Consider the following 24,083-nt stretch of genomic DNA (forward strand, 5'->3'; position numbering starts at 1 on the left):
CTCACTGTGCCACTGAAAAAAACTACACCTTACTGACAAGGCCCAAATAGGCCTAAACTGGTATTGGGTTGCTTGCTCTCCAGTTTAAAGGCCTGGTAGTTCAGGCTGGACTGTTCCTACTGAAGCAGGGCCAAGACTGGTTTGCATATGACTGAGTTCTGTCTGAGGTAGAATGGTAGTCAAAATAAATGGACTTGCAGGTGGCTGCAAGTCCTTACCAGTGGCTGAGATTAACTCAAGCATTCCACCCATCTCTTTACAATGCTCCAAGAGCAATTGGTATACCCAGATGGGGGTCCTATGCTCACTGTGCCACAAGAGTCAAGCTATACCTCACTGATGAGGCCTAAAAAGGCCAACATCAGTCTGGCATTGCTTGTGTTCCCATATGGAGGTGGAATGGTCTAGCAGTTCAGGGTGGGCTGCAGAATAAAGGGCTAAGGTTGATTTACCTATGTCTAGTCCCTATCTAGAGTGGGTAAAATGATGTACTGGAATGGGGTCTGGAGTAATTACCAGTGGCTGAGATTAATTCAAGCATTGTACCCAAAGCATTTCTGCTTTGAGTTAACTGAGCCATGTAATTTCAATTTACACCTCAATTTTTTTTTTTTTTTTTTTGATTTTTTTTTGTTTTTTTGACATGTTTTTATTAGGGTTTTGCATATATTACATCATATGAAACATTCACAGATATGAGTCTGAATCGCTGTATTGTAACATTCTGGGTCATTGGGAAAGACATAGTGTGTGGAAGCTGTAGTCCATTAGCCATCGGGTCTTCCCCGATGGTTCGAGAGATCTGTCCTCCCCTGTGCTGGTGTCATCTGGTCTCCCTGTCTAATGCCCTGGTCGTGTCTATATCTGCCGTCTCGATCAGGGGTGAATTTATCTTCCTATCTCGGTCTATCTAGCGTCTCCTCTTGTCTCACATTCCCTAGCATGTCGTGTAACTAGAACAACAGAATGTAAACCGCCAACTGGGATCATCTACGTCTGTGAGGCTGTTTGGAAAGGGCCCTGGGGTAGGGGGGGGGCCCCCGAAACTGGGTATGTTATGGGAGGAAGGGAGGAAGGGAGGAAGTGCGTGAAGTGTGGAAGGGGGGGGAGGGGGGATGTGAGGCCGGCGGGCGAGGTGCTCCTATGACACAGTATGTACGGGTTGGTGGTAGGTGTGTGTGGTGTGCTTTAAGGCTCCCCAGGGGGGAAGGGAGGGGGCGGGTGGTCGGATTGCCATTTAACGCCCAGCCGGGGGACCGGGTCTGCGCATGCCTTCGCTGCTGGGTATGTTGTCTTTCCTATGGGTTGTTTGTGTCCTCCGTTGATCCGGGGTGGTCGGGGGGGGTCGCCGGGGTGCGGGGAGAGGGTTGTGACGTGTCTGGGGTGTCCCCTGTATTGTCTGCTTGCTTAAACAGGATGAGGAGTTGTGCCCACTCCATGGATATCGGGTGTGTGCGGGCGCCCTTCGCTTCCTCCTCTCGTAGCAGATCCTCCTCCGCCGCTCCCCATTTGAGTACCGCGCCCACCCATGCTGGGCCGGACGGCCCCTCTGGGGCCCTCCAATGCATTGCGATGTTTCTCTTCGCGAGGAGATGGGCCAAGGAGGTGAACTTCCGCTGTACTTTCGCGGATTTCCTCTTCGGGGCGATCCCCAGTGCACATTCCTCCCATGTGGGGGTGGACTGGAGTTCGGTCGCGGCTCGAACGGCTCGGTGTACACCGCCCCAGAAACGTTGTACGGCTGGGCAGACCCAAAACATATGTTTGAAGTCGGCGTCTGCCTGGTGGCAGCGGGGACATTCGAATTGTGTATCGGGGTAAAATCGGTGGAGTTTGGCTGGGGTAAGGTACGCCCGATGTAGGATATTAAATTGAATATTTTTAAAGCGCGCGTTCCTGGACACTTTTTTCGGTGACTCCAGGGCTTTGCGCCACTCCGCATCATGGAATGCCCTGCCTGCATCGTCTTCCCACGTCTCCCGCAGTTTGTCAAGGGTGGTGTCTGTGAGCTCCCGGATCGCTTTATAGAGCCAGGTAATGAGATGGCTGCCTGCTCTCATACGCAGCACCGTGTGTAGCACCGGGTGTGTCGGGGGTTCCCCATTGCGCGCGCGCCAGAAACGGTCGCCACTCATCAGAAGCTGTCTGTGTGTCAGAAATTGCCCCTGGGGGAGATCGTGCCACTCCATCAATTGCTCAAATGTCCTCAGTTGCCCTTCTTGGAACAACGCCTCCATTTCCGTGATCCCATGATCTGTCCACACTTGGAGGGCCCTCGCGGTGAAGCATCCGTTCCGTCGGGGGAAGCCCACCAGGGGGAGCAGGGGGGAGTATAGTGGCTTGCCCGTCGACATGCGATGAACCCTCATCATGCATCTGCGGGCGATGGCGACCTGGAGTGGATGCGTGCGTGTCGGTTTGGAGCCCGGCAGGAGCAGTCGGCGGATCTCAGGCATAGGCAGTTTGCCTCTCTCCGTGATCGTCTCCCCCACTTGTCTCTCCGCCGTCCAGTGGGACAGCCACTGGAGCTGTGCCGCGAGGAAGTACGATTCAAAGGAGGGCGCCCCCGGCCGTCGTGGGGAGGTACAGTGTGCGCAGCGCTACTCGGTGTCGGCCGCCCCCCCATATCAGAGCCGTCAACAGCGAGTCCAATTCCCGAAAGAAGGATCGTGGCGGGACAATAGGGAGGTTTGTGAAGAAGTAGAGCAGTCTTGGGACCATAATCATTTTTGCCAGAGCGACGCGTCCTATGGGAGCTAGTGGCAAAGTTCAATTTACACCTCAATAATGAGGTGTAACGAAGATGACTTATGTCTGGGGTTACTTAAGTTTCCATCAGGAGGGGGCATGGTCTACAAGTTCAGATAGGACTACCCTTAATTGGTACTGCAAGACTCTGGGCATGTGGCTGGACCCCTGTAAAAACAACAGTTGATGGACAGAATGCAGAACAATGTCATACATTCACCCCAGTAGAGAGATCTGGGCCTAAATCCATCGTTGGCTGGACCCCTTCTGTATTGGACTAAGACGTTGGTAAGAATTATGCTTAATGCACGCATCTCGTTGTTTAAGAACTATTGTGTGCAATTCAATACACAGAGTGGGTTCTGGGTCAACCTCTTGCTGAGGATTTAACGGTCTTATCTTTAAACTCTCTTACTTATTCAATGACTTTCTTCCCTATTGTGTTTTTCCAACCCAGGCAGCATTGCTGCTCTACATGGCTTCTGAGTGAATCAGCTGTATCCTTCCACTGTTGACCTGCAGGAATTCTTTATTCATCTTTCAGCACTACATGGGAGCGTCTGACTTTTCTTGTTCTCTTTGCTGTCCACTTTACCACTCACATTTGTGCTCCCACTCTGCTTTCACCCCACCGCCGCCATGTTTTTTTTTGGGGGGAAGATTTTTTTTTTTGCACATTAAACATCCAAGAGGAGCCTGCGATCGATAGGCATTTCCTTCTGCACCCTGTCAGCTTGTCAATTGCTCTCCAGTGCTCGACCGACACTACCCATCCAGCTCCCTGTTTTTAAAACTTCTTTTATTTTTGCTTTATCTTTAGTGTCCCCTATTGCACAGGAGCTGCAAGGTGCCCTCAGGTTGTTCACTTCTTTTTTAGGCACTTCTGTGCACTTTATTTTTATTTCGCTGTTCTAAAATGACAGTCAGCTGTGGGGGAACATGAAATAAAAAATAAATAAATAAAAAAAGGCTGCTAGTGACAATGCATGCACACCCACAAAAGCTATCCGGAAATCATTTATCAAAAAGTAAAATCAGAAGTGAAAGCTCAGTCAAATCTAGGGCCCAAGTTTCAAACTAAACCCACCAGAATAGAGAAAATACTCCGCATGTGTGGTCATTACAAGAAGAACGCAAAATTATCCACTTCCATTTGTTAAGTTCTATATTTTGTCAGCATTGAGCTTTGGCCAGCTGTAACCCATCCACCCATGAATGTTCATGAGGCAAGTCTTAAAAGTGAGTTTGCATGAAGGAAGCACTGCATTCAAGCAAGGCAGCACCATCATTATACTGGCAGCAAGGCTGACAAGTAGCATGGCATGGTCAACTGTGCTAAGGCTTGCTGATTGATCCATGAGTATATGGGCAAATGATTACAGACTGAAACCTTACCATAATGTGGCTATTACTAAGCCATATCTGACTAAACATATAAACCAGGTGTTAATCTCATTGCACTTGATTATCATCAGTAAAAGGATCAAGTCCAAGACATTGTGTCTGGTCCATAAACTGCTATACAGGCATACACGGTAGATGTTAGCCAAACAGTTAAGCGGTTATCAGCTATCTTGCAATATAAGATCAGCTAATCAACCTCTACAGATTTAGTCATGGCTATGCCCTCACTAATCCTGCTGTGCAGGTTTAGCCCATGACTTCTAGTCTGGAATATCGATAGATCAGGAAGGCCTGTGGGTGGACATTGCGCTTTACTAATCCAAAACTGTACAAATACAAAGCATACTACAAAGACTCGGGTACAGTAATCAAAGCACATATAACATAAGTGTACAACCTCCTACATAATTATAAACTAGATGTTACGTAACATAAATATCTGGTTATATACCAGTATTACATCTTTATTCTAATTGACTTGTCTCATTAACAAATTGCTTACCTATATCCTTACCTCATATAATCAGCTAGTAGCTTCTCCCCACAAATCAATATTTAACGATAACCATGAACTGCTCCCATCAGTACTCTTGCAGCAAACACGTATGCCACTCTCTGATTTAACACAAGGTACTGGTGCCACACAACACAAATACCACTCCACAGGCATTTATAAGACACTTATCACTGCACAAAGTCAGGTCAGTGGCTTACGCAGGTTGCGCAAGGTCCTTCTATGCTAGACAGCTGGCACCTAGAGTCTCCAAAGAGCAACCTCTATCAGCACTTACAGTGTCCAAGGCATGAGTGATGATGGCACTTGAACGTTTCAAACACATGAGCTGTGACATCGTTTGAGCAGTCTCATCATGACATGCTGATTTTACAAGTTACACAAACTACTTTCCACTGACTCTACAGGAGCGGCCTGCATATGGCAAGAACTTAGAAAGGACACACCAGTCTCCTGAAGCCAGTTTTCAAACCATAACACTAAGATTGTGGTTTAAGTGACTCAATACAGTCATCACTCAGAATATACATCCTCAGTAAAAAGAAAAAAAAAGTTAAAAGTCAAACCCATTAGTCATAGAACAATCATAAGGGTTTAACAAGCTCAAGGGGAAGACAAAAGGTCAGTTACATTGTGAGATAATCAAAGTAGTTTCATCTTTCGCTGTAAGCATGTATGGTCCCTTCTTGGAAAATTCATAGTGACAAGCAGCTTGCCATACTAACAATTTCAGACTACGTTCACGTTGATATTAGAATCCAAAAACCTTGCAATATCTATTGCACAATCAATTGGGATGAAGAATACCACCTTTGGTGGGTGAGGAAAATCATCCTTAACAAGCATTGGCATAGCCAATAGGTCTAGCTTTTGGGACCTTATAAGTATTTAGTTATGCAGTACAATATCTTTGGTGCAACAACATCAACAGATGCATGGCTAAACATTTATAAAGGTCCCAAAGGCGAGACCTATTGGCTATGCCAATCCTTGTTTAACTGTATCATGTGAATAATTGTTTGAATGAACCATTGATTTTATCTGTATAAAAAGCATTCGAAAGGACGATAGTTCTGTGCCTACATTTAAAAAGAGGCCAATTGGCTTTGTCAGTGCTTGTTTTGTATATTTCTATATGCAGTGGAGTGTTTCTTCTACCTGCTTGGTAACAAGTGAACTTAGGACTAGATGTACAAAGAGAAAAGTCGCAATAGTGAATGTAAGCTTCGTACAGACTTTCTGCGACCTGTCTGTAATTTTGTGATGCGACCTACGCCTCACCTCAACATTTTATTTGCAGAGAGTTGTGGAGCGACCTGCGTAATTATTATTAATTATGCAGGTGACTATCTTGCGACGTTCTGTGATTGGCTATGAACACATATGTGGTGGACGACAAGGGACTGCTGATCACCATTCCTGCGTTAAGCGATTTTATTTTATTTTTTAAACCAACCCGTGTTACTTATAGGAATGGGTGCACCTTTAAACAAGCATTGGCCGCGCGACGCGGGAAGCTTGTAGTAATGTAAAAAAAAAAAACGCTAGTGATGCAAAAAAACACGCTGAAAGTGATCGCGCTGGAAGGGAGGCAGATGGCGGCTGCGCGTGTGCACGCTCGCGTGAACGCAAGCGCTAGGCCACCAAAAGCCTGTGGCAGCACTTTGAAAACCCCAATACTAAATTCTCACAGAGCAGCGCATGCGCTGGCTCAGCGAGACCTAAAAAGGAATAACGCCCTTTTAGCTAGGTAGTTTTTTTCTAGCTTTCTAATCTTGCTTAACACCCAGAGTGGTGGTGATAAAACCGGAAGTCAACACCTGCAGGTCTATAAATCATCCCTGACCCTGTGCATTGCGTTTGCCTTACTTATATGTCCCATACTGATAGAGGTATCTCTTTTCTTCCTCCAATGCTTCAACCTCTGTGTGTAGACTTTCCATGCTGGATTACTCTCTCATGGTTTTCACCTACTAGACTATTACAAGTACTCCGGCGAAGCTAAAATATTCTCTGCAGATCTTATCGATAATACAAATGGTTAACAGCGGCTTGCGGCAAAATGTCTCTAACAATCCAGTATGCTATTTTAACCACAGCACTTACTCAGGGACTGTGGGACAAACATCAATTTAGTGGAGCAAAAAACGAAATAATATTTTCAATAACTAACACACCTGGCAGGCCCTCACCCAAGAACACCATACATAAATCATTAATGATCTGCTATTACACACTTCCTAATACTTACTGGACCTACAACAACAAACAACTCCACAATCTCTCTCCAAGCCATTAAGCAGATCATTTAACCCATGGTTGATTTAAACTAAGCCTCTCTAGTGACGTTTATACACTGTAATGTTACTGTTTTACATTGCTTGTTGTTATTGCAAAACAATAGTTGGCATCCCTTTATTTTTTCCTTATCTACCCATATAGCTACCAATACCACTTGTGACTTTCAGTTTAAAAGAATTGTATACAAAGAGGTCTTTTTTTCGGGAAATAAAGATCTTTCACTTACCAATAAGAGAAATATGAGACACTACAACATCATCATATTCAAGTTCAGAAACCGATCGTGCAACTTAATTCTCTGCTTCAAACCACAAACTCACAAAACGCCTTCTTAACAAACTCAAAGAATGATGAACTTCATATGGCCTCAAAACACTGTTCCGTCCTCAAAACCGGATTTCTAATTGCTAATACCAAGCCACTACAATGGCTTTCTATCAGCATAGCAATACAACTACCCTGATCCATCTCAATCGGATTTCTGGACAATTAGCCTGCCACTGTATTTTCATTCACCCACAAGCTCATCAGAGCAAAATTTCTTCATCGATATATAGGAAGTATACATGTCTTTAAAACCTAAGCATGCAGACCATTTCAAAACTTGGTCTAAGTTTATTTTTCATAAAATATTTCCCTACCAGAAGCAACAACCGACACTTTAGAGGTTCACTGCACCAAGGCTATTGCAGAATCTCAGGGCAAGCAAGAAATTGAGCTGTTGCAGAAATGTGCACATAACGTATACCCAATAACCACCCAAACATGCACTCTAGGGTGTTTATTGCCTTACGCGTGCCTCTATGTAACAAATAGTTTCTTACCTGTCGGTGTAGTTTTGCAGCTTGAAGATCTTTCTGGATTCACTATGCTGTGCATTAGTCCGCGGACTGGTGGTTGGGTCCGGAATCATAGTCTTTCTTCCTTTTTTTTTTTTTGTAGCCCAGGTGGGCGTCGACGTCCCACCATTTGGTGTACCTCTCGTGACGTTGGCACGCTTCCTGCGGAAGCTCCCACCTTGGGGCGCCATCTTCGGATTCTTTTTTTTTGTTGTGTGTTCCGTTTGTGAATCCTAGGCAATTTTATTATTTTCTCCTTAATTATATCCTTTTACACACTTCTCTTAAGTCTCTGCTTGTTCTCTATTCTCTGTCTTTCCACCTTCTTCTCCAGCCTCATCTTTCTGGCGGAGGTGGGTGGGTTCGCTAGTGAATCCAGAAAGATCTTCAAGCTGCAAAACTACACCGACAGGTAAGAAACTATTTGTTTTGCAGCGTGAATCTTTCTGGGTTCACTATGCTGTGCATAGACTTTGTAGCGGTTTATGTTGAAGCACCTTCTGTCCTACTTGTGCTTCTTTGTTCATTTGTATATCCACGCAGTAGAGCTTAGTGAACGTGTGCACTGAAGCCCATGTTGCCGCCAGGCATATGTCTTGAATGGGTGTGTTAGCCAGAAAAGCAATTGTTGCTCCTTTCTTCCTTGTGGAGTGGGCCCGTGCCCCTTCCGATAGTTCTTGCCCTGCCTGTTTGTGGCAGAATTGTATCGTCAGTGCGATCCATCGAGCGATGGTGCTTTTTGTTACTGGTCTACCCAGGAAGCTGGTTGCGAAGGACACAAAAAACTGCTTCGTTTTCATGTGCTCCTTGGTTCTCTCGATGTAGTGCATCACCGCCCTTCTTGCGTCTAGAGTTTGTAGTGACCTTTCTGCGCTTGTGGCTGGGTTCTGAAAGAAGCTCGGTATTTGTATTGTCTGATTCATATGGAATGCCGACACCACCTTTGGCATGAAGTGTGGGTCCGTTCTCATTACGACTCTGTCCTTGTGTATTTGGATGTAAGGTTCTTGCAGTGTTAGTGCTTGCAGCTCGCTTACTCTGCGCAGCGAGGTTATTGCCACCAGAAAGGCTGTCTTCATTGTCAGCATTTGTAGTGAGGCCTTGTGGATGGGCTCAAAAGGTGCCTTCATAAGTTCCGTCAGGACTATGTTGAGGTTCCATGCCGGCGGCGGCATCCTCTTTGGTGGCGCTATCCTTTTCGCCCCTTCCAGGAATCTCTTTACTACTCGTGATGTGAAGAAACTTTTCCCCGTCTCACCTCGTGTGTAAGCTACAATCGCTGCTAGGTGTACCCTTAGCGAGGATGAACATAGTTTAGCCTTTAGTAGGTGTGTGAGGTATCTCAGCACCGTTGATTCCTTTGTCAACTTGTTCTGCAGTTTCTTTTTGCTGCACCATTGTGTGAACCTCTTCCATTTTTCCCCATAGCATTTTCGTGTCGTTGGTCTCCTTGCCTCCCGGAGCACTCGCATGGTGCTTTGTGGTAGCTTAAGGTGTGCGAACTCTATGTCTTCAGGAGCCATGCTGCTAGGCTGAGGCTCTCTGGCTCTGGGTGTAGAACTTCTCCGTTTTGCATGGAGAGTAAGTCTTTCCTTTTGGTGAACTTGTGGGGAGGCCCCTGTGCCATTTCCATTATTTGTGAGTACCAGGTCTGTCTCGCCCACTGTGGTGCTACTAGGATCAGTGTCATGTTGCTGGTCCTGCACTTGTTGAGTACCCTGGGTATAAGTGGTATTGGGGGAAAAGTACAGGCAAATGTTTTTGACCAGCTTATCCATAGGGCATTCCCCTGGGATTGTTTCTCTGGTTGCCTGGATGCGAAGTTTTGGCATTTTGCATTCAGGTGTGTTGCAAACAGGTCTATCGTCGGTGTACCCCACCTTCTGAATAGCCTTTGTGATTCCTGTCCATTGAGCTCCCACTCGTGGGATGCTGAAGTCTGCCTGCTGAGCCAGTCTGCTTCCACATTGTCCTTCCCTGGTAGGTGTATGGCCAGCAGGTCTATTTTGAGTGGGATGGCCCATCTCCAAATCTCCTGTGCAAGGTTGGATAGAGGGAATTATTGGGTTCCTCCCTGCTTGTTGATGTACAACATCGTTGTTGTGTTGTCTGTTTGTATCAACACCTTCTGGTTGTACAGTTTTTTCTGGAAGGCCTTCAGGGCTAGGAATACGGTCTTCAATTCCAGGTAGTTGATGTGTCTGACCGCATCTGCTGGAGTCCACAGACCCCTCATTCTGAGCTTGTTCATATGTGCTCCCCATCCTATCTGGGATGCGTCTGTGGTGATGGTCACCGTTGGGCTTGGTGGTGTCAAGGGCTTCCCTATTGTTATGTTCTCCTTGTTCCGCCACGCTATCTCTTCTTGCACTGCGTGCGTTACAACCACTAGATCCTCCCAACTTCCGGTTGCTTGTGACCATTGCTGTTGCAGCCATTCGTGGAATGGTCTCATGTGTAGGCGTACATTGGGGACTAGGTGAATGCATGACGCCATCATCCCCATGATCTTGCTTGCTGTCCTCACTGTCAGAGCTCGCCCCTTCTGGTAGAGGCACGTCTCCCTCAGCAGGGCCAGTGTTCTCTTGTCGCTGGGGATCACCGTTCTCTGTATGGTGTTGATTTGTGGCCCCAGGAAGATCTTCACCTGTTCCGGTTCCATTGAGGATTTCCCCCAGTGTATGGAGAATCCCAGCTTCGTTAGCGTCCTTGTGACCCGCTGTGTGTGTTCCTCGCATGTTTCGTGTGAACTTGCTTTTATTAGCCAGTCGTCGAGATAAGGGTATATATGAATTCCTTCCCTCCGCAGGTACGCCGCCACTGCCGCAAGGCATTTTGTGAAAAGCCTTGGTGCGGACTTTAGTCCGAATGCCATGGTTGTGAACTGGTAGTGTTCTTTGTTGATGGAAAATCTTAACAGATGTTTGTGCTGCCTGTTCATTGGGATGTGCAGGTAGGCATCTTTGAGGTCCACGGTGGACATGAAGTCTCCGTCTCTCATCTGAGGGAGTACCTCTTGTAGGGACGTCATTTTGAATTTTTGTGTCCTTATGTACTTGTTTAAGAACCGTAGATCCAGGATGGGTCTTAGTGTTTCGTCCACCTTTGGTACCAGGATGTTCAGGATGTTGTTCTGGACTTCTGGCTTGAAGCCTGAGATCCTGAGCCAGGCCTGCCTTCTTTCCGTTATCCCTTTTGCCATCAACCTGCTTGATGTTTCGACTCCATCTAAGGCCGTTTTAAGGCAAGAATTCGCATATTCTTTCATTCCTCCACCAGGTGCGAGGCTCTTTGCTGTTATTGTTCGGGGAGGTGCTTGATTAGCTGCCCCATTTCGTCCCAATGTTGGTATTGGTGTCTGTTTAGGCGGGCATTGGTTTCGCCATGCGCCAGTGCATTGCCGCGTTTCTTTCAATCTTCCTCCCAGTCAGATCCATCCTCCTGCTTTCCTTGTCTGGTGGTGGGCCAGAGGTTGCCGGGACATTGCCCTTTTCCTGGCAGTTGACGCAATGATGGAGTCCGCTGTGACGGATCCCTTGATGTAGGAAGGGTCCTGGGAGGAGTGTTTATACTTCTTCTCCGTCCTAGGTGTGATGGACCTGCATGTTGCAGGGTCCCTGAACGCCTACTTCCCCTGGTCCATGACACTTTGGAGCATGGGGAGGAACTGGCTCCTCGTTTGAATGGGGAGCAGCGTTTCCAGTAAAAAGTCTGCTTTAGGCATTTCTTCCTCCAGCTTGACCCCAAAAGCTGCTGCTGCGCTTTTGATCACCATACTGTAGGCCCCAATGTCATCGGGTGGCGAAGGCCTCGAAGGGCAAGTCTCCACAGGCTCTTCCGGGTTTTCGGCATCGAGGTCCTGCCACTCCAGGTCCTGTGTCGTCGACGGCGCCGAGCCATAGTTGGTTTGTTGGTCATCATCTTCTTCTCCCTCATAGTATAGGTCCTCTTCTTCTTCTCCGGGAGTTATCGACGGTTCTTCGGCGTCGAACTCCTCCTGTTCCTCGACGTCTATGATGGCCGACGGTGGTTTCGTTGGAATCGTGTATTTTTTCATTATATCGTCAAACCCCTTCTTTCTTTGTAGGATGCTCTCCATTTCTGCCTCGAGCCTCCTCTTCTTTCTTACCAACTCTGTGGCCTGTTCGGCGTCGAGCGCGGGTATTTTCGCCGGAGCCGGCGTCAACGCGACCTTCTCTTTCGAAGCCGAGCACCCCAGTTCTTGGCCTTGCTTCGACGACCTTGGCTTTTCGCCTGTCTTCGCCACCTGGGAGTCCTTTTCGAAGGATCCGCCGGGCCGTTCGTTCTTGGGTGCAGCTGTGGTCGTTGAAATTTTCAGCGCCGGTGCTCCTTTCGAGGACTTCGACTCAGATTTTCGAGAGTGACTCAGGCTTTCGGGGCCCTGTCGAGGGTTTAGTGTTCGACGTCTCTCCTACCTTACCAGACATTTTCTTATCGGTCTCTGCGACCGTGAAGTCATCTGGTCCCTCGGCGACGTTGTCTTCCTCGTCGGTGGAGAGGCCCAGTTCGTGCAGCGACGGGGTCTGTCCCTTGCCCTGCATGTTGTAATTGGCTCTCCTCTGTCTCTCTCTAACCTGGAGTGTCTTCGGTGTGAAGACGGAACAGGCGTTGCAGTCTTTGCTTTCGTGGTCGACTGGCAGGCAAAGATTGCAGACCGGGTTTGGTCCTTCTGTGCGTATTTATGGTGGCAGTTACGGCAGAATTTAACGGGTGTCCTGTCCATTCCTGCGCTCAGGGTCCCTGAGTGCGGATTCTCCGTTGGACGTCGAAGATCTCGAGGTTCTCCTCCTTCTTCGTCGTTCTGGCTTGTCGATCTTGTTCTCTGTAGTCTTCCTCAACTTTTTCTCGATGAAACTCGTGCTTTTTCTTCTTTTCTTCCCCAAAAACTGTGGAGCTTCACGGTGACGATCCAGACCCAACGGCGGAAAAAAGAATCTGAAGATAGCGCCCCAAGGTGGAAGCTTCCGCAGGAAGCGTGCCAATGTCACGAGAAGTACACCAAATGGTGGGACGTCGACGCCCACCTGGGCTACAAAAAAAGGAAGAAAGACTACGATTCCGGACCCAACCACCAGACCGCGGAATAATGCACAGCATAGTGAATCCAGAAAGATTCACGCTGCAAAAAATGCCTACTCTCGCTGTTACCATTTGCAAAGTTAATGAAGCACAATTCACCCCCTCTTCTTTTTAAAACTCTTCTTTTTTGGCACAAAATCATCCATCAAAAAAGAAAGTTGCTTCCTATTAACAGAACCACAGGATTTTACCCCTTTACATTAGAGAGCAGTTCGTTGGCTAAGGGCATTCCAAGATGGCCCTATCTATACCCATTTCTCATACAGCACATTACGTCTGGAACACGTCACCCACATGGATGAATGAGCTGATCAAACCACACGAACAGGTCTGTCAGCACTCGGTCTCCAAGGCTTGAGTCGTGATGGCATCCACACTTTCAAAAGAATGAGCTCTGACTGCTCTTGCTCAATCTCCACGTTATAAGTTGAATGAACAGAGGGAACGCATTACGCTACACACAATATGGCAAGTGAGGAGGTTGTAGGACAGGCATGAGAGGATTCCCATCCTTCAGCAATGATTCCCATGATACCATCCTACTACTTACAGCTTCATCACACGATAGTAACATTCTCACAGCCAGTTTTCTTTACCACAACACTGTGGTCTACATAAATTGATGCATTCAGTGTTTCTAATACATACCCTGGAGGGGAGGACAAAAACAACCAATACATCATAGGATGCCAATGGTTAAAGCAGAAAATATTGGTTGTTCACAGACAAGCCACAGGGGTTTACCAAGTATACTTGCCTGTCTACAAGTACATATGGTCATCCCTTGGACCTATATTGGTTACAAGCAAGTGGATACAAAAGCAGTGTCCCGGTGTAACACGCACCTGGATTATTTCAAAATGTAATCCTCCATATACCTAGATGATATTGGATATGTATGTCCTAATCTTGTTTTATGTGTTTTCATCTTTATCATGAATCCCATCCTTGTTGCGAGTGTTGGAAAGACGAGGCAAAAAAAAAACAAGTACCATACAAAAATGTTCACTAATCACATAAACCAAGTCAGAAATAAGTTCTGGCTGCAAATGTAACACAGGACTGATTAGGTTCATAGAAAATTGAAAAGAGCTCTATTAACAAAAGAATCCGAACCCTCATGCTCAAACATCACCTTTGACCTACAGCAAGGGCAGGGTGTGGGCAGTCTCTTCTAGGTTATCCTGTAATGAGTAGTCATACTGTTCTGTAAAGCTGGGGGTTTATACAGCAATTATTAAAAGGACCTCATAAACGATACCAGTGTTCAAAACAATGAAGAAAGATAGGGACTTTCGCATGCAGATCTTGAGAACTGTAGCACAGAAGTCTCAACAGGGCTACTCAAAATTAAGAACCTCTAGTGCGATGTACATGACACAAGAGAGGCAATGACAGCTAATGAAGCTGTGTAGTCTCTTTTGCGACTACACAAAGAATTTTGAAAATATATACCTTACTTAAGTCACCCACTCTATTAGCCGAAATCATTTCTGACCAATGAAACATATTACATGTGCAAAGAAACAACCACATGACAATAGTGTCACTTCCAACTGCGGCTGGGTTTCAGCTAGCTATCACTGAATGTAAAAGCGTCATTGCTAGTGAACAACAGGAGTTCCACTGCATTTAGTGTTCTTCCCCTTACCCGCAATACCGTGTCCAAGGAGTACAATTTTAAGCTAACAATACCAATGGGAGGGGTTGTATGCTCGTCTACAATTGTTTACCTGTACTGACTTCCAGGGGATATGCAGTGTTTAGTACATTACATATAGTATAGTATTCTCCTGTACCTTTTAACCATTGCTGGGTTATACAGATAGATCTTCATAAACTGCCTTTCTTTCTCGTGATAACCGTAGAAAGGCCTGTAAGAAAGAAATAATGGAATTAGACTGTAAAAAGTAGGAAGAAAAAGTAACTTGGTTAAAAATAAAATGCAGACAAATGATTTAAGTGTAATACAAGATCTTATCACTGTTTGAAATGAACAAGTTACTTACCTTCGGTAACGCCTTATTTAGTAGAGACAATCTAGCTGCAGATTCCTTTCCTTAGAATTATCCCCAGGCTTCAGACTTGAACTGGACATTTTTCATGAATAGTACCCTTGATTGCCAGTAGGTGGCATCGTTCGGCTCTGCATGGCATCGTCGGCGCTGGAAGCGATGTGTGCGGTGCCTATAGGTGCCACCCCAGCGCGCTACCATCAGTTTCGTTTCTTGACTTTCCACGCCAAGAGCGCGGAGCCACGAACAACACCGATCACTGGTGTGGAAAACTAGGGTCCTGAAAGGGGAAAGTCCTGTCTCTAGATATCCATTCACAGAGCAGGGTGGATGGGTAGGTTGGTAAGGAATATGCAGCCAGTCAGAGTGTCAACCAGATAAGGCGTTAACAAACAAAAGTAACTTGTTAATCTGATAGAGACTTCTAGCTGCAGATTCCTTACCTTAGAATAGATACCCAAGCAATACTTTTCCAGAAGTGGGTCTGAAAAACAATTTCATACCAAAAAGTCCTGCAGGACCGAATGGGCAAAGTGCCCATCCTGACGAACCAGGCTGTCCAGCCAGTAATGTTTTGTGAACGTACAAGAGAAGCCCACATATTGCCTGGTAGATGTCCAGGACCGGTACGCCGTGTGCTAACTCATGGGTTGCAGCCTTGGTCCTGGTGGAAAGAGCACACAAGCCTGCGGAGGTTTGATTCTTGGCCAATGCATAGCAGATTTTGATGCTGAGCACAATCCATTGGGAGATGGTCTGCTTCTGCATGGCCTTTCCCTTCTTCACTGCGGCATATCCCACGAAGAATTGGTCATCTATTCGGAACTCTTTTGTGCGGACAAGGTAGAATGACAATGCTCTTTTTGGGCCCAATCTGTAAAGTCTCTCCTCTTTCTTAGAGGGATATGGCAGAGCATAAACTATAGGTGGGTTAATGAACTGGCCTACATAAAAACGAGCAACTGCTTTCGGCAGAAAGGGAGTTCTAGTTCATAGAACCAGCTTGTATGGGCAGATGTTTAAGTAGGGAGGCTTGGATGGCAAAGCCTGAAACTCACTGACCTCCGGGCAGATGTTCTTACCACCAAGAAGGCTATCTTAATGTTAAGGAGCCTGAGAGGGCAATTGTGCTAGGGCTCAATGGGAGTGTACATCAAGAATGTGAGGACTAGGTCAAACTGAGGCTTGATGAAAAGAGAAGGAGGAAACATAGGTTGCAAACCTTTTAAGAACCTATGTACAATAGGGGATTTGAAGAGGGATGGCAGGTCAGGCAACCGCACAAAGGCTGAAAGGGAGTACATTAAGGTGCCCATTAAGGCAGAAAGGTAGTCTATATAGGTGCCCAGACCAAAGACCTGATGGGCAAGGGTAAGAATAAAGAGAAGAACCTGGTGAAAGGGGAGCAGAAAGATGTTTGGGGGGGGGGGGGGGGGGGGCAACCTACTATTCTGCACACCATGGCACAAACCAACCCCAACAGCAGGTGTATACCGTTTTGGTGGAGGGACGCCTGGCTGCCAGAATAACATTGCAGGCTTCAGGCAGAAGGAAGAAAACTTTCAACTGTTGCCGCTCAATGCCCACGTAAGAAGGCGGAGCGTTGACCGGTTCGGATGGACAACCCTTCCCTGTTGCTGCGACCGAAGATCCTCTCAAAGGGGCAGCCTGAGCGGAGGACCGATGGCCATGTTCAACAGCTCAGGATACCAAACTCTTCGAGCCCAGTCCAGAGCTACATGGTTGACTTGAGCCTGGTCTTTCCTGATCTTCTTGAGAACGCTGGTCAGGAGTGGTATTGGCAGAAAGGTGTACATGAGGCCAGAGCTTCACTCAAGACGAAAAGCGTCTCAGAGAGAGAACCGCATTGAAAACTGCAGCACGCAGAACTGCTGACGTTGCATGCATCCAACAGGTTGATGTGGAGTTCGGATATCGCCGGAGAGCAGAGTCCTCTGATCTCCACCTATCCCATATGGCTGGCCAAATCCAGGAGTGATGAATCTGTCACAACTGTGATTTGTTATTTATTTATAAAGTTTTATATAGTGCAAACAAGATCCCGAAGGATATCAGAGCGCTTTACATTTGGATGGAAGGAAGGACAAATGCAAAATCGCCAGCGAGTAGGAGCAAAAAAAACAACAGGATTAATCGCAGATTCCAGGACAATTGCACCATGAAGGGTAATACAATAAATCACGTATAAGCGGGCAATGAAGGAGGTCATAGTATGTGGTAAAGAGGAGCAGCAACAAATGATGGTACAATGGACGTAGGAAACAGGGTCTTCGAGCAGATGAGCCTAGCCCAATTAGGGTAAGAATGTATTCATAAGGAATCTTTTGGCTTCCAATTTGAACGCCGTCGTTGAGGAGATTCTGCGTACTTCCAGTGGAAGAGAGTTCCACATCTTTGGGGCAGCGCCGGAGAATGCTCTGTGACAAGTTCTCTTTTTGCTAAGGATGAGTGGTTTCAAGAGGAAAGTATTGGCGCTTCTTGAGGCTTTTGCACCATAAGATAGCTCAAGTTTTTGCGCAAGGTACCTGGGAGTATTGAAGTGATGTTTAATTGGGGATGGGAGTGGCATCTGCAGCTGACAATCACAGTTTGTTACCCGCCACTGCAGATCTTTTGCAGTTCTCACCAAGACTTGGACCATGTCAGAGATATTCCAATGATGCTGCGCCCACTGAAACTTCAGGTTTCACTGCAGAGCCCATATATGCCAATGGGCATTTGTCACCAGCAGGATAAAGGAGCTTATGAGGCCCAGCAGCCTCGAAGTCCGTCTCACTGAATCCAGGATAGAGGCTGAAACATCAGTATCATAGTGTTAATATTCTGGGCTCGTTGCTTGGGAGGATAGACCCTAAACTGCACCGTGTCCAGAACAGCTACCATGAAAGGAAATATCTGAAAGGGAGTCAGGTGTGAATTCAGAATGTTGATAGTGAACCCCAGCGAATGCAGGAGGTCTGCTGTAGTCTGGAAGTGGGAGACGACAGCCGGGGGACGCCCGCCTTCAACAGCCAGTCGTCGAGATAGGGGAAAACAGGCAATTCTGATCTTGGAAGTTGAGCTCGAAACACCGCCATCACCTTGGTGAACAGCCGATGGGGGCTGGGAAGGTCAAAGTGGCGCATAGTGAACTAAAAGTGCTTGTGGCCCACCGTGAACCGCAGGTAGCGCCTGTAGGCAGGCAGGACAAGAATATGGAAATATGCATCCTGCAAAGCCAGCGCTACCATCCAGTCTTCTGGTTCAAGCGCAGATACGACCTGAGCAAGAGTGAGCATTTTGGACTTCTCCTTTTTGAGGAAGAAGTTGAGAGAGTACAGGTCCAGGATAGGATGAAGGCCTTAGTCCTTCTTGGACACCAGAAAGTAGCGAGAATACAAAACCACAACCTATTTCTGGCATCAGCACACGCTCTATAAGAGGGAGAGGTAATCTGCAAAACCCACCTGTCCGATGTTATGCTGTGCCAGTGGTGCAGGTGAAGGCGAATCCAGCCTCCCACTGGGTGCCCATGATGGTAAATGGTCAGACTAGGAGGGTTTTGAGGCAGTGGCTGCTGGAGGGGTGGTGGACTGACCCTACAGTGGGCCACAAGACATACCGGTCCGGTAGGTATTGCATCAATGGCCAGACAGAGGCTGGAAAGATTGTGTGCCGCAGTGGCTGGGTGGGTAAGGACGCAGCTGAATGCCCCTCCCGTGGCCACTAAAGGAGTGAAAGGCTTTATCCCTGCCATCTTTAAAGGGCTCCAGTGCCGAATCAGTTTTGTCTCCGAAGAGAATGGAGCCATCAAAGAGCATGTCCATGAATGATGGCTAGACATCTCCACAAAAGCCAGTAGTCCTCGACCAGGCGTGGCATCACAGGGTCACGGTCAACGAAACTGCTCTGCCTAATGTGTCAGTGGTGTTTAGTCCATATCAAATAGTGAACTTAGTTGCATCACTCACATCGGCAACAGCCTGGGAGAGCATAGCCCTGGCCTCCTGCAGAACCGTTGACCGCACCTGCGTAACCAGATCCCACAGAGCAAAGCAACAGCGGCCCAAAAGGAATGCAGTGTTTAACGTCCGCAATGCCAGGCTGGTGGAAGAAAACATTTCTTGCCTAAATTCTCCAGCCTCTTGAATTCCATATGCAGTGGAGCGGTTGGGAATGTGCATGGATTTACATATGTAGTGGAAGCTTGGACCACCAAGCTCTCCGGGTAGGATGTTCTGAGGGGAATTTAGGGTGCCCTGGAGCGGGGCAGTGGACAGTTGTGACTTTCACAAGAGTCCCTGTATTGAGCTTGGACCATGTCCCAATCAGGACATAAGTAAGTGTTTCGTTGAATGGGAGAAGTGGTTCAGAAAGGGACACACCCAGTTGAAGCACTTCTGTCAAGATAGGAGTCTTGACTGCCACCAAAGGCAAACTACGGTGTAGGACCTCAGCTGCCCTCTGCACCTCCATAGCGAATGAAGCTCCCACTTACCCTAGCCACAGTAGGGGGAGAAAGCATGGCAATATCTGACAAAGTGCCCACTGTTGGCTTTACCCAGATCCTCACACCAGTCCCAGGATTCATAAGGCTGGTATTCTTAAGGGTCCAGCGACCCCTCCCATTCTTGCCCGAGTCCTAGTCCATAGGCATAGGGTTCAGCCTTTGACCTGGCAGGCATCAAGTCGGTGTCAGGCGATGCCTCTCCGGGTTCGTGTCAGAGTTGGGGAAGTAAATCGTGATGTCGCCGGTGGTACAGGAAGCATTGGCCTCTGGTCCAGCGCCGTAGAAGGACGGCGATGGTGCATAGTGCCGATCCAGATCCATTTGTGGATCCCTGGGGCTTAATAGTCACCGGAGCTACTGTCGTGGATCCAGTAAGGGACCCTCCCAAACCTGCGGGGCCCAAAGGCACAAATAGGTGGTACATAGCCTCATAGGACTCTCTCAACTAGGTGGGGGTCGCTCAAGCTCCCGGAAACTCGAGGAGGGGCGGAGTCAGCCCAGGCGCTAGCTCTATCGTGGAGACAGGCCTTGAGGGATGCTTCCTCATCTCGTCGGCCGACAGAAAGAGAAGACAAAGCATTTTTCAACTACTATTTTTTCTTGTGGCGATTATTTTCCTGAATGACCCAACGACTCTGAGGGGGACGAAGTCCTCAGACCCTGTGACTGCTCCTGGGACCTTCCTCTCGACTGGGAACTCAATTGTTGCCGTGATGCTTATCGAGCCACAAGGAGCTTGAGGGATAGCTCCCTCAAGGCTTTTGGGTGCATAGCGCAGCAATTCGGAGCAGGCTTCACGTTGGGTCGCACCGAGGCTCCGAAGGCACACAAGGTGCAGGTCTGTCACTGACATCGAGCAGCTTGAAGCCAGCCTTCTTGGATGACATAACCTGCCACACAGGGAGAAAAAAACCTTAAAAAACTTTGACAAAACATTAAAAGTATAGTAGTCAAAAAATGACCAGGAGCAGCTCTTCCCAGATCTGCGCTGACTGTTGCAGAAAGTAAAGAAATTACGTCAGCACATTGGGGTGGCACCTATAAAGGCACCACACATCACCTATCAGCACGCATAGGTACTGCTCAAAACACATTTCCGTATACAGTCGGATACTGGGAAGAATTCTAAAGTAAGGAATCTGCGGTTAAAAGACTATCAGATAATCACAGTTGCTTTCTCTCTATTTGCTGGCCTTATTTATTTTATGATGTCCAGTATGTCTTTGTCCCTCCTGTGAAGCCTGTTAACTGTATTCTTCCACAAGTACCCACTTTATGTAAATAGACCTTTACATTTTGCTCTCATCTGGTCACATTTGCTATGCATTCAAAGACAGAACTCAAATGTCGGGCTCTGTCATCCCAGGGAGCTTAGGGCCAGATGTATGTAGCCTAGGGTTTGTGATTACCAAATCGCAACTTTTAGCGATTCGCTATTTGGTAATTGCAAACAGCGATGTACAAATGTGTGTTTAACACAGTTAGTGATTCCCAGTGGGTCACAAATAGACCTACCTCCTTAACATTTATGAGGTAGGTCTCGGTTTGTGACCCATTAGGAATCGCAAAAATTAAAGGGATTGTGGCCTTCTGGAGTCAGCATTCCATCATGTCTGTGATTGCTTTTAAATAAAGCAATTTTGGGGGGAAATGCAGCCCGTTTCCCTTAAAGGAAAACTGGATGTGTTTCAAAATGTAAAATGAAAAGTTTTCCTTTCCTTTTTAAGAGTAGGCAGTGGTCCATGGGGACCCCTTCTTAATTGTGAATGGGTTGCCATCAACCCTGAGTTATCAGTAAAATGCAAATGTTTTGCTACCACAATTTTGGTCGCAAAACATTCACACATACCAATGCAAGTAGCTAATAGGAAGGGACGCCCTAAACACGCCATTTTCTAATACCAAATCGCAAACCCAGTTTGCAATTCGGTAATAAGTTACCAAATCACAAATTGGACATTTGTACATTTAAAAATGTTTTTTTGTGATCGCAAATGGCCCCGTTCTGCGAATCCAGCCGTTTGAGACCTCAAAAAAGCTTTGTATATCTGACCCTTAGTATTTACTTTTTTCTCTGACTTCAAAGTGAGAGGCTTTAAGTTACAATCTTAGAAGGTACTGATTTTGTGCAGATGTTATTGTTTTCTAGCACACAACAAAATGTAAAGGTCTGTAAATGAACTGTGTAAATATTTCTGAATACATTGTAATTAGGAAAACATTAATGAAGCACATTTTACTGTAATTCTGAAGTGTGGTGAAAACAAATATCTAATGCGATCAAAACGAATCAATACACTAGGTGATGACATTTCCACACACTATTGTTTGTGTGCTGTATAGTATTATCACTAGAACATTCTGTACAAATGTAATGGTAATTTCAATTGAAAATGTGTTGTCTGTAATGGCAGTGCAATACCACACCATCTATACCACAACCCTCTATGACACTATACTTTCTTCTACACTATGCCACTCCAATTTAAGATACCCTAGTTCACTTGACTCTAGGCCACTCTACGACACTCCACTTAACTACACTTCTCTCTATGACATTCTACTTCACTCCATCCTATGATACTCCACGACCCTCTATGCCACTTTACTCCACTCTACCGCACTCCACTCCTCTCTAAGCAACTCCACTCTATGACACGCCACTCAGTGACACTCTACTGCACTCTATGCCACTCCGCTGTAATCCACAACACTCTACTGCACTGTACGCCCCTCCTTTCTCCATCACTCCACTCTACACCACTCCACTTTACTCCACAACACTCTAAGGCACTCCACGTCACCCTCCTCTAAGCCACTATCTTTTTGCTGTGCTTAACAGCAGCCACACTGGTGTACAACATGGCTTAAACACATTGGCACATTTGGTGAGACCCACTGCCTTTGCCAGTGTTTGTTAACATCATGAATACCCTGCCCCAAAAAACAAGCATTGGCATAGCCAATAGGTCTCGCCTTTGGGACCTTATAAGCGTTTAGCCATGCAACAGTTGCATAACTAAATACTTATAAGGTCCCAAAAGCGGGACCTATTGGCTATGACAAGCGGCCGTGCGGCCGCGAAAGTGATCGCGATCAAACATCAAATCGGCCGCAAAAGTAATCGCGGTAAAGCGTGGCGCGCGCACCCGCGCACATGCACTGTAGCTCTAGGCTGGCCTGGTAGCACTTTTTGGAGCCCTCTCAATAAGTCTTGCCAGATCAGCGCATGCGCTGGGTCAGGCGAGACCTAATAATTGGAAGGGTGATCCGGGTAAGGTGATTAGCATACAAGGACTTCACAGTACTCACAATTTTAAGTTACAAGGTTAGCAGGTATACATTTCCTACTGATAAAGACACCTTCTGCCATGCTCTATGGCCAAGCCCTGTAGTTTGGTAAAACGCACTACACACATTCCTCGGATGAGCACAACAACATGCAACAATTCGGGCTATGTTTACACCCAAACTGTGAGTTAAACCACCTCCAAGTGGTTTACGCCTACATATACAATCTTCAACAATCTGCAATGCCTCAAAATCTTTAGCAACATCCTGGAAATAAATATCCACAACTTATTAACATTCTTGTTACACAGAATTTGTCTATAGCTGTGTATTACAACTATTTAACATGAGCACATGCTTGGATATCCAACGGAGGATAATCACTTGTTATCAGAAGTCTGACTCTGCTCACAGATTTGTTTAATAACAGGTTCTGGCTTTAATCCACAACCTACCTCTGCAACCCCAATCAGGTATGTTCAGCTTTTACCTTGTTTAACTACTTGCACCCTAATCTATACTGGTGTGTAAACAGTGCACCATATAACTTTCAACATATACAACTACAATTGACTCCAGGGCTTACGCAATTTCCATTCTATGCACCCACATGGGTACATATTATAATTATATGCCTGTATATGATTATAAGCCCTTTACCAACAATTTAGTAATTAATGTAAGCGCTTATGGAGTAATGTGAATAGCAGTAACATCTCACGATTAATATATGACGTCATAAGCAGTGCAAGATGAGGTGATACATCTAGTTGGCTCACTAAACCATAACTAGCTAATTTTAGTATTATTTTCAGTTTTTCAACGTCATCTCTTATCTTATCTTAACACCTAGCTATACTATCACTCATGTCCATAGTCATTGTAACCATAAAAAAGTTGATATTCTGGATTACTGTTTGAAATAAACCTTTGGACAAAAATATATGTAAATACTTTTTATTATATTTTGTCATTTATGTGTTTATGCATGATGTAAGATTTAAAATCATATGTGATGTCATAAGCAGTGCATGGCTAGTATGGAAGTGGAGGAATGTGCCTTCTCTAAAGAACAAGCACCCCGTTGGGTTGGCTGAAGGACTTGACCTGCTTTAAGGGACACCCACCCCACTTTTAAATTTGTTTTGTTAGTTTAGATCCCTCAGGAACCTAGCAGGAAGGAGGGGAGGGAGGGAGGGTTACGCTGGCTCTCAAAATAGTCAAGCAGGATTATAGGGTCAGGGTACCCCTACTCAGGCCTCCTATATTTTATTTATTTATTTTTAGGACACTGCGACCAAGGCCTGTTATCCTTTCAAGGTAGCTGCAACATTTTTCTTTATGTTGCTGCCAACCAATTA

General features: G+C 46.3%; 1 protein-coding gene across 2 annotated transcripts in view; it reads right to left on the reverse strand.

The window, feature by feature from the left end:
- REV3L (REV3 like, DNA directed polymerase zeta catalytic subunit) overlaps positions 1-24,083 on the reverse strand; it is a 1,079,635-nt gene that overhangs the window by 809,719 nt on the left and 245,833 nt on the right. For both annotated transcript variants that reach the window (XM_085612140.1, XM_085612139.1), the window contains exon 3: positions 14,706-14,780. In XM_085612140.1, coding sequence (XP_085468266.1) covers positions 14,706-14,780 — 75 coding nt within the window. The remainder of the gene's footprint in view (positions 1-14,705; positions 14,781-24,083) is intronic.

This window comes from Triturus cristatus, chromosome 6 (genome assembly GCF_964204655.1).
Source record: "Triturus cristatus chromosome 6, aTriCri1.1, whole genome shotgun sequence".
NCBI classification, from domain to species: Eukaryota; Metazoa; Chordata; class Amphibia; order Caudata; family Salamandridae; genus Triturus; species Triturus cristatus.